General features: G+C 33.3%; 1 protein-coding gene across 2 annotated transcripts; it reads left to right on the plus strand.

Annotated features, from left to right (window-relative positions):
* Positions 1–8,665: 8,665 nt before the first annotated feature.
* On the plus strand, positions 8,666–11,842 carry LOC134230639 (uncharacterized). 2 transcript variants are annotated; one of them, XM_062712470.1, is made up of 5 exons: positions 8,666–8,792; positions 8,942–9,088; positions 10,695–10,770; positions 11,187–11,559; positions 11,664–11,842. In XM_062712470.1, the coding sequence occupies exons 2-4, from the start codon at positions 8,942–8,944 to the stop codon at positions 11,360–11,362; spliced, it is 399 nt and encodes a 132-aa protein (XP_062568454.1). In that variant the 5' UTR covers positions 8,666–8,792; the 3' UTR covers positions 11,363–11,559; positions 11,664–11,842. The 2 variants fall into 2 exon arrangements, with proteins under 2 accessions (XP_062568454.1, XP_062568455.1); XM_062712471.1 differs by having other exon boundaries at positions 11,190–11,559.
* Positions 11,843–12,217: the final 375 nt, after the last annotated feature.

Here is a 12,217-nt window from a genome sequence, read left to right on the forward strand (position 1 = left end):
AACGAAGTTGGGGAACATATTGTTTTTACTCTGTTTCTTATTATTATTATTCTTTATATATTATTTTTCTTCTTGGGAAAATGTTGTCCTCGAGTGATCTTGTAAACCATACATCCGACTAAGGTAAAATGTTTTTAGGGTCAGTAGACATGTTATGTAGATTTGCCGAACGAAGGTCATTTTGCGCGCACGTGCTTGCAAGAGCGCGCACGTGCAACACGAGAAATGACCAATATAATGGATATTACTGTAACTTTTCTTTTTTTGGAAGAATTTTTTTGAAACTCATAATATAAGGATACATTAGTAGTATAGACAAGATGGCATGGTCAAAATAGCAAGATCTCATGCGCATGCACGTGCGCTTCGCTCTGATTGGCTGAAACTAAAGTCTCAATATCTTTCTTGTTTCTTGTCATAATCTTTTGAAATTTTGAACATAGTCCTACATTATAAAGATCTACAGCATGATATATAAAAATTTCCATGAAAGCATGCGCATGCGCGCGTGCTGCAATCTGATTGGCTGAAACTTTAAATGGCTATATCTTCTTTGTTTTTTGACGAAATGCATTGAAATTTGAAACATAGTCATGCATTGGGATATCCTAAAATATGATGTAGGAAAAAATCATGAAATCACGCGCATGCCCGTGTGCTGCAATCTGATTGGCTGAAACTTTATATGGCTATATCTCCTTTGTTTTTTGACGAAATGTTTGGAATTTTAAAATAATTAGTCATTCATTTAGATACCCTTCAATACGATAAAGATAAAAATTTATGAAATCACGCGCATGTAAGTATGCTGCAATCTGATTGGCTGAAAATTCAAATGGCTATAACTCCTTTGTTTTTCAACGAAACAGGATGGGATTTAGAACATAGATAAATATAAGGGACTCCTAAAAGAAGGTGTAGTCATTATGCACGTGCTTGCACGTGCGTGCGAAATGAGTAAAATTAAAAATACATTCGAATGAGTGTATTTTTTAATACTTATGGATTAAATGCTTTGATAATAAGTATATTAAAATTTTAGATAGTGTAGACAAGATAATATGGTCGTTACGCAAATGAACACGCGTGCAATGCCTATTTTTAAATATATTTTGTATTTTTCTGGAAGACTTTCAAAGTCTAAATTCCATAATGTATTTCTTATTTAATAGAGATTACAGGAAATATGGCACCAAAAGGGAGGTGGGGAGCGTTTGGGGAACATCTGTAACGGTCCCCGTTACAATTAGCACTAGTTCTAAATGCTCTTTATTTCTCGGTGTCAGATTGCTATCTAGAAAATTTATTTTAGTGTCTAAAATAACTTAATTCATACATTGTAGTAGGGTATTGCTAATGATACTGAGGTGAAATTATAAAATTTAATTTTTGAACATGTTGAAAATATTATTTTTAAAAAAAATTCCATACACGCTACTTTTGTTTGTTTGTTTGTTTTATAGAGCAATGGTCTTGTAAAGATTTCTCTCAGTTTTAAGCATTTATTATTTCATACTATGTCAAGGGCTGTACATTATTTTAAACAAAGAACCATAAAATAGTTATGGAATATTTTTTAGTGCATTTTAAGCAAACGTTACTTTAAATAGTATAATTATATTAATTTCCTGCAATTAAAAACAGCAATATGGCGCAAGCTTTGCTTTGTTTCATTGTCATTACGGACTGGGCAAAGAGATCGTAGTCATTACAGTCAAGTAGTTCAGATTCTACCCCATTACCGCTGAAGTTTTAATTCGCATCGCCATCCCCTTTGTACCCACTTAAACCCGCATCTATCTCGCAGACTCCCAGAAAAGTCCTGCTGGTGGCAACAGGCGCTCGTGCAAGGCGCGTGTTTCGCGTCGTTTTTTCCGACTTCCACAAAAAATCGCGTCTCGTAAAAATGAAAATGATGACAAGATGTCAAGCTTGTCGCGTGTCTAACCGCTAACTACATGATCTTACGCTTCAGAACTTAACCCGATAGCATCTCGGAAGAATGCAATGTGTGACAATCAAATTCAATAATTGTCGGTGGTTGATAGGCGTTTACAGATTTTGACAAGATAATAAAAATAGTTTTCCTTATATGGATCATTTTATTATTTATCATTAGTAAGCAGCCTTAGGTACAATTTTGTCGGGAGAAATATCGACAGTAGGATCGAGTTTCAGAATTTATTTTATTTTTCATTTTACATCATGATTTTCGTATCCTTCAAACTTGATATAACATTGAGCAATGTCAAAATTTTATTGTTTAAGGACAGATGATACAAACTTTTCAAAAATCCTGAACATAACAACTTAAGAAGTGTTCAACGGAATAAAATAAATAACTTTCACTGCCTAGATTTTTCATTTTTTTTATTGAAAGTTTCACGATATCAGAATTTAAAGTGACAAAAAATGTATAGATTAAGAAGGATGGTTGCAAAAAAGTAGAATTTTGAACATCGTTGATGGTTGCAGAAAGGTATAAAATTTTGAACATCGTAAGAAAGGATAAGGTAGGGTAACGACCGAATCTGGTCCCTTATTTGATGTAAAGATCAGAACACTAGTAAAATTGTGATATATAGTTTGTAGTTAAGAACTTAAAATGATGTTTGTTTTGAAATCAGCACTTATTTGGATTCAAAGCTTACATGGACTCACTAGAGAGTGTAGAAGTAAGACATTTTCCCGAATTTCCTAAATTCTGCTGGATTTTCATAATATTTGAGATACTTTTCTCTTCGGAAAACATAGAGCACACGCTTGCCTATCTGAGATTTTTGCACGTAAACTGCGTCTGATGCTAGTGTATAAAATATATACATGTAAATTTGGTAGATGGGCAAGCTTGTACTTTATGTTTTTTTTTAAACAAAATGGTCTGTAAAATCGATGAAAATTTGCATAAAAAGGAGAAAATTTGAAAATTGACCTATTTCCCGACCTCTCTGTGACCTCTGTGTATCCCAAAACTAAGAACCAATACTCAATTTGTGGCAGGGGTGACAACAGGTTTTTTCTCTTGATAAACTGTAGCATCATTCTGAAAGACATCAAAAATCAGGGGCCAAAAGGGTTTTACCCTATCTTGTCTTTTACAATTTCTTAATAGTTTGCAAATATATTATGTGCATCATTTATAACCAAAATATGTCCAAAAATTTAAATAAATATATAATTTAATTACACCGTCGTTAGAGCGTCTGTTCTAAAGTCGCGAAGTAAGTAGTTGATCCTTACGTCGCGGTTCAAATCCCACTGTGGGACGTGGAGACCAGTCCTTCGGACAAGTCCTTATAAACCGAGGTCCCGTGTCGCAGTAGGTGCTGGCACGAAAATGATCTCTCCCTGCTCAATATGGCCCTGAGTGCCGAGTATAGAACATAATTTACAGCTCTCCACCACAAAGTGGTGGTGTTTCCATATGAGTGAAAAATTGTAGAGTATAGGACGTTGAACAACAACAATCAATCAAACAACGGTATGGCGCAGGCGTATTTTTATCTTTTCTTAATCTGTGATTGGCTCCAGGAAAGCTGTATGATACGGGTTTTTGGTTTATAGGACCCCTAAATATTAGTTTTTTTTAAATGGAAGATTTTTAATTAATCAAAAAATAATATGGCAGTGATATTACTGTAGATTACAAGGCTTTTAGATATTGGGATGCGTATATAGTATACCGGATAACTACAGAACTATAAAAATTCTCTAAGCCAAGCGCGCGTGTGTGTTCTTCCTTTACACAACAGTTTTAAATATTTTTTCTCACAGAAAATCGAGATATTATTGTGACCAAGAATTCTTATCGATTAATATGGAAAAATTGCGTCAAAGCAGCAGGCTTTTAAAATTTTATTTATTTATCTAGCTAGTTAGTTAGGTCTCTCTTTTAGATTAAAAAAAACTTATTTCCATATTACTGTACATGAATTTGTTGATAAGAATAAAAGAAAAGATAAGTGCAATGAAAGGTATCCGTTTTTTCTCCATTTTAAGAAAAACTAGTTATTTTATCAAGGCGTGTGAAAAAAATCATGTGAAATCTGCTTCCACAAATTAATGACACTGTTAGAAAAAAATATTAATGACATCCTTTCATGTACACGTGCATTCCACACTGCACGCTTTTCAAGATCTGCCTAATGAATAGATCGGTCCCCATGCCTGGGCATTGTGTCACGCGAGTGGAAAAAAGAGTCCTATTTCCGATCCAATCGTCAATTAGATGTGTCTTTTGTTGAAATGTTCGGCTGCATCCTAGTGGAGTCCTCGATCCCGTGGGAATTTGGTGATGGAATATTGGAAATCGGTGTTTATATTGGAATCTAGGGTTAGAAAAGATTTAATCTTTCCGGCATAAATATTTTTTCTTTCCTTTTTATCGTCGTTTGATGCATGGTCAGAACAATAAAGCAGGGAAATTAGCATGATTCTGGAAGTCTGTATTATAAAGCCAACTTTCTGGGGACACCACAACGGTTTCTTCCGCAATGGTCCGAAGAAAGATACCTTATATCACTACAACATAATTTTATTCAGGAAGAGGGAAACAAGATAACTTCCAAATTTGTTTCGTTGATTGGGTACTTTACATTTCAAGTTTGGGTTTCCCCCCAAGTTAAGTCGACTTCCACATTACCCGGTAATTTCTTTGAGATGGTGTCGCTTTCTTACAGTTATTTTTGCCATTAACGTTAAGTGCATTCTTTGTCAGGTTTCGTCTTTGAAGATTCCTATCTGTGAGATTTGTACACAATAGCTCTGGTTACTGGGTAACGGATTTTAAATCTCCTCGTCGCTCTTACTCAATTCCTTTGTAAAGAAAATGGCGGGAAACGTCTCAGGTGTGAGTTAGATTAACCGCACACATGGGCTTTGTTTGTTTTTGGCAAGGCTAAGGGTTGTCAAAAGTTTGATCTTGAGACAGGATGGATACAATGAAAGATTAACTCTAATAAGATTTATACTCCAAATTGTCATTGGTGGTGTTTGTTTTCTTGAGTAAATACGGATCTATGTGATAAAGTCTGGCCTTGTGCCGCGAGATAAGGTGACAATGTTAACAATTGGAAATTCCTAAAGACAGCTAGTGTTTTATACATGTATCAATTAATTCTTCCATATTTATGAATGTTTGATTTACGAAAATATTTTTTTTAAATTTGCTGTATTCTTCTTCACGAGTATTCGATCATCTATATTTTTCAACTTCAAAAGAAAGACAAAAAAGTAAATGATACATGGTATGAAAAGGTTAAGAAAACACACAATAATCGATCTAAAAAATCCCTACAAATTATACAAATCTGTGAATATGGCACAAAACAATAAAACGCAGATTCCAGAGGTGGGATCGGGTGCATAAGAGGGGTAAGCATCCCCTGTTGACCGATCACATCAGCACGAATCTCCGATAGGAGGGAAGAAAGAATGAATGACACTGTGAAAGATATAGATAGATTCTTTATTTCCAAATCAGGGCCCTTTCAGGCATCACATTAAACAACAAGCATGATTCATACAATTACAAGCAGCACATGCATATTATATGTACAAAATGTATACTATTAATCTACAGAACATATCTTTGTATATAGTTAAACACTGTATATGCAAATAATATTGATAAATAAAATAGTACTACCGTGTACCCTAATGCAAAGTCAGTGATATTTTACAATCCTCACTACTAGGCGATGTAAAAGTACTAACTACATGTATTGCAATAAATTAAATGTTTTGTTGTTAGTTTTTTTTTTTACACACACATATTTTATATGTACTTTAATATTTAAAAAAGTTCTAATATACCTTTATATGAATTCATATTTTAAATGGTTTGTCTAGCTAGTTCACAAACAACAGAAACCAATTCAATATTTTCACTGATTAGAACCCACAACAACTATAGTTTTCATTATTTTATTCATAAATGAACAACATTGATATAGTGTGTTTGTATAATATTCATCATATTCTCTCTTGCTGTTGTATAATATTCATCATATTCTCTCTTGCGGCAACCAGACACATGCAATGTATTGTTAACAATGTCATTCTAACAAGAAGAGAATTTACAAAAAAAAATAATGATAATAATTTACGAAGATAATTTACATATTCTATAAGACAAAAATTTTTTTTCTGGATTTTATTTTTATTTTTGCAGCAATGCATGCAATTAAGAGAGTAAAATACTGATACTGATCATACAACATATAATTTACATGCAGAGCTTTCATCTGATCTGCGAGCTAATTTGGATGCATTTTACTTTCATGTTTTTGAATGAGACAACTTATATTAATTCAAAAACATATACACGAATAAGAATAATACATAAACAATAAACGTTTTTATAATTTTGCATAAGTTGAGAGTGAGGTTTCATTTGATTTTGGGTATAAGCAATGTAAAGAATTGCGCAACTCTTCCATTTTTACCTTGGGTAAGTCAATTGCAAATGAATTAATGTCACATGCGGGAATTTCATTTTTGCTTTTTTTTTTTTTTAATAAATAAAACTGATTTTTCCGCATTTAACAAAAGTTTTATTAAGGCCGAGATTCTAAAGACTTAAGAGGAATCACAAAATCGTGAAATCCATTAAAATCTCATCGTTAGTTTATCTCACATCTACACGGCAAAGTAAGCAAATCACCTCAAGGTGTAAGTTTGCGGTTTGAAAATCGCCGACAAATTGAAAATCTGCTAATCGATTTGATAAGACGATTTTCACAAGCCGATGGTTTCGGTAAGATAGTCGTTTGTTTTCTACTACTTGTATTGTCGGTATCTCGATTGATGTCAAGTAAATAACATTACCCGTTAATTCTAAAGCAAACATGGATTAGTATTTCCGGAGCTGGAAAATTATTTGTGATATCACAAAGTAGCCCGGCCTCTTGATGATTCCCTCGATCTTGTTGACTGTCATTTTTCAAAATCTTTTTTCAAACTAAGAAATAAGAGGCAAGGTCTTAATAACAATAGCAAAGATTTAAAAAAAGCCAGTTAAACCTTTTATCCCTGCTCACATGTATTTTTTTTTATCTATACAAAATTTTATTCACATAAGTGAATGGGATTGGGCAGCAGGCAAAGCCTATTTTAGCCCTCTCCCTAGAAGGTCAAGATGAACACACAATATATAGGTATGAAAATAAATAGACAAACATAGTAACAAAGAAACAAGAAAAAAAAAGAGTAGATAGAGAAAAAAATTGCAATGTAGTACCGGTTAGAAAGTGTTGGCAGAAGTAACATACATGGCAGTGTCAAATAAAACGTTTGGTTGCTGCGATGAAAGCATGTACTGCTTCAAATATTTGAATATTAATACCTAGTCCATGATTGGGACTACCATACAAAAATAAATCAAGTTCATGAAGTTGATCACAATCAATAATATTTTGGATTGTTTGGAAAAGTACATTTTTTGGAGAACTATATTTTGGACAAGCAAAAAATAATGATGAGCATCTTCAACAGAGTCAATACAGTATTCACACATTGGTGTTTCTGTTAAAAATTGGATATATAAGTCTGCCTTTAAATTACTTGCATTATTTCGCAACTGACAATGTATTATATTGTACTTTCTTATTCCAAAATGATAAATTTCTTTACCTTTTTTACAAAAATAAGAATTTAAAAGACCTTTGAATGAAGAAATTCCAGGAGCATTTCTGATATAATCAGGCAAGTTATTCCACGGTTTAACAGTTGATGAAAAGAAACTTTCCATATATGATGTAGTTCTAATAGAAGGAATTTTGAATTCTGCATCATTTCTTACATTATAGGGATGGTTTGTAGGACGAAAAGGTACAATCAAGTCATTTAAATATTTAGGTGAATAGCCATTTATGATTTTATAAAATAGTAGCAATTTATGAATACTAAGTATTTCTCCTAGTTTGTAAAAGATCCCACCCTAATTCAACATACAATTTTGATCTAGATGAAATTGATCTTAAACCAGTAATGATTCTACCTGCTTCTACTTGGATATATATTCTAAAAGTTTTGCATCTTTTTCAGAACAATTGTCCCAATTGCTCACATGTACAACATGTAAAGCATAGTACTTCCGATGATATAGTTCGGTTTTTTATTAACTGAAATCTTTTTTTATTCAGTGGAAATAAATACAAACCTGTATTTACATGATATACATGTACATGAATATGATTGTAAAACAAAGTTATCATTAATAATTTTTTTTTTCTTGTTTACAAAATTCATTGAATTCATTTTAAAATGGCAAATGTGGAGGTAAAAATAGATTTGTAATTATGTTGTCCGAATGAATAGAGACGGTAAAATGATTAAATAGCGTAGTTGAATATTTTATCTGTGAGTAAACATACGTTTCATTCATTGCACAGGTAAACGAGGATTCCTACGAGTTTTCCCACGGTATCGTGCCTTCTGTCACAAAACTATCGGCGCTACTTTCAACATCTGCCGAGATTTTTTCAACATTTGTTAATTAAGGCAAAAAATTAAATAAAAAAATACGATTTATTATGCTTGAATAATTTTATGTATTTATTTAATTTTTAAACAATTTTAGAGTATTCATACATATGCAGAGAGCGTGTCAATCAAGAACTATTTTGTATCGCGGATGAGTAGGAGTGGCTACGATTACTACTCGAAAAGTATATATAAACGATCGGATTTTAGCGGTTTAATCAAAACGTGGTATTTAGACTTAGGGAAGAAGGAAAGGGATATACGTTATCTTTTGTATTTTGTTTTTGGAATATTCCTAACTTACAGCTGTGAGTAAAAATAAACTCTAATATTTTGTGTTAATAGTTATTTTGTATTATATTAACTTGAATTATACAATGTTTAATCAAATTATTGAATTTTGCATATATCTCTTTTTGAAGACAATTTAAAATGATTTATTCTTCTCTTATTTCAGATGGTGCATTACGTTAAACGTCAAACAAGTGCTCAAATGGTGGCCAAGCAGCACCTGAAACTTCACCTGAGAAGAATCAGAAACAGGGAGTACTCCAGGCTCAGGGACATGGTGCCATCTATTGCTAAAAAAGACAAAATCTCCAAGGTAAGCTATCAGACTGTGATCTTAGGGAAGAGGACATAAAAATCATTTCACGACTCGATTCTTAGGAAATGGCATGCTTGTGAAAGTGTAAATAAACTTTTGTAATACAATTTAACTTTATTATACCCCAAGGGAACCAAATGGTCATTACAAACTATTTACTTTAAGTTAATGTCTGTATCCCGCAGTGTTAAACCGTTAACCCATTTTGAGATATAGATGTTATTGTACATTAGTGGTATACCTTGAATTAAATAATATTACTGACCCTTATTGTAGAAAAGGGGCTAAAATGGGCTGTCAGTGTGCCTACTGCCCAATCCCGTTCATTTTTGTGTTAAAAATTATTGTTTAAATTAAACGCTTGATCGGACGTTTAGGAAAAATCCAACCCATCTGACACATACACTGTAATAGGTTATTTGCATTTTTAATTGGACCTGTCATGGTAATCTTTACAACTTGCGAATCCTACAAGCTGTTTTGACACGACTCTAATCAGTCCTATTGAACAATATTGGTCCTGCCAAATAAGCACTGACCAATCGAGGAACGGTACATCGATAGAGATGACACTAATTATCAATAGTCCTCTCACTCGCGCTTCGACGCATCACATCTGCTATAATATGGTTGAGTTTTTCCCCGTGACCACGTGTGTCAAGGATGAACATGTGTTTCCTTTCAAATATGCCTTTGACATATTGTCTATCCTAGCATCTGTTTCATGTCTTGGTCAGAATGCGACCATCAGAGGATTACTAAGAATGTCTACGACAAAAACCATATTGTCAAATTAATATAAAGAAATTAGACGATAAACGCAATCATGAAATATTAAGGCAATATTTCGTAATCAAACTTTGCTTTTCTCTTTTTTTAAAAAATTTATCCATCCTATGTTGTCAAACTCGGTTACTACCAAATTAACAGAAATGTTCCTAAATAGTTAAAGCATTGAACAGCTGTTCATCTTGTATATTTTAAAGTTATGGCGAGGTATGCAATGTTGAGGTCACTAGGCTGTTTTTACCTGTATTTACCTGTGAAAACGAAATTGTTGACACAGGTGGAATGACTCATGCTAGGACGGAAAAAAATACAGAGAAAATGACACATTATCACATAAGCATAAGAGCTTATTCCTTTCATGCATATGCTGTTGAAGAAATTAAATGTACCTATCAAAGGCTTTGCAATTTCTTCAGTGATATAATAAATTGAGAAAGCCGTGAGGTTTGACTTTAATAGCCATTTCAATCTAAGTTATAAAGGAACGACAAAATCATGCAGACTCAGTAGAAAAATATGAAAAAGGAGCATGTTTTTATCATGACTCACCGTTAGACCGAAAAAATACCAGTCAGTTCTAACAGATGTAGTTACTTACTTTATAACAGTACCCCCAATACACAACGCCGCACTAGTCCAAGTTACCGGTAATTGTAGATTTGAAAACTTGACGCAATGCAATTACTAATGTAAAAACAACCAAAGAAATCCATATGAATTTTCGACATAATTCTTTGTTATACAGATGGTGTTTAATACGTGATGGCGAAAAAAATCAGTATCTTGAAGTTTTTAATTTGGCATTGAATTTCAGGTGACAGTCATTGAAGAGGCCGTAAAATACATTGACGAGTTACACAGAGCCCTGTTCGAGCGGTTACATTCTAAAGGTAACTTATATTATTGTAATGGAGAACTCATTACGCGGCATCGATACCCCACCAGAAAAATAATGAAAGTGTAATTCAACTCGGGGGTTCATTACTATTTTCTGTGCTGGTATAGGGGAACAAAGCGACAGGTACATTAAGTTGCTTTTAGCAATGTGTGTCAACGGATATCGTTTTTTGTTTGAAACTAATAGTGCAAATATAGTTTTCAAATGCACTATGTAAAAAAGAGAAATATAGGCGAAACGGATACTGATTAATGTGGTGCTGTTAGCTATTCAGAAAATCTAATATCATTCTTCGACACTGAAGAAAAATCCTAAGGCAACCTATCACAAAAATAGTAGCGAAAAAAATGTCGAAGCAATTAAAACTTGAGGAATAAAACTACACTAACGATAACTTCTCTTTTTTAGCAGCTGCTGGAAACAAGTTGGTTTCAGATGAACATGTCAAAGACTTTATACACACCTTAATACCAGCAGACTTGTTCTCCAAGACAACGACCTCCAACTCCACGTTTGAAAAAACACAAAGACATCCTTCCTACGTCTTACCAAAGAAACAAAAGGGGTTCGGCAAGCCGCACTAGTTCTTTGGGCCAAAATTTTCACTGTGATATAAACAAAATTAGGATGAGCTGACTGTGATATTTAAGTTTTATGAATATTATTACCAATTTGATTGGATATTTTGCCTTGTGACTTTTCCGATACCACCAGGCCATGGCGAAATGTCGACCTACCCCAGTTCTCCAACCCTCAAAGTATTGTCAGCGGCGCCTCATAGGTATAAAATTATATCTTTACAAACGAAATTTTTTTTTCATTATCTTGAAATAATTTCGCAACTACATCAACAAAGAAAATTTATTTATCATTTCTTTTTTACAGATATGGATTATGCAGAGAAACCATTCATATGCTGGTTGCCAACCAAATGGAGCTGTGGATACAAACCCATGCAAAACTAAGATTTATTCTGAGCGCATTCCGACATATTTGTGATCCAGATTAATGCTAGTCTTTTTTATGAATTATTATATTTGATATAATAAAATATTGAAAACGAATTTTATTCACGATTCTTTCTGAACGAGCGCAGACTGCAGACCAAACCGAAAGTACGTGAAGGCAAACTATACATGTACGTTCTGGAATGATATTACATGTGCAGGTATGCGAATATTAACGTCTAGTACTTGGAAGTAAAAGAAAACTGCAGTAAACCTGGACATTATATTTCTCACAAACAGTACTAGTAAAAATTTGGTCGTTGGATAGGGAAGTTACATGAACAAATTTAAATATTGGAAGGAAATTGTCAATTGTCTGAAATCCAGAGTTACATTCAAACTTGGTACCTCAAAGACGATTTGGACTGTGACGTCACTACACTGACCCCAAATTAGCGTTTTGAAGTCTTAGAATTAAAGATTGGCCACTGA

Source organism: Saccostrea cucullata, unplaced genomic scaffold (assembly GCF_032062105.1).
Source record: "Saccostrea cucullata isolate Sc308-1 unplaced genomic scaffold, CSIRO_AGI_Scuc_v1 ctg144, whole genome shotgun sequence".
NCBI lineage: Eukaryota > Metazoa > Mollusca > Bivalvia > Ostreida > Ostreidae > Saccostrea > Saccostrea cuccullata.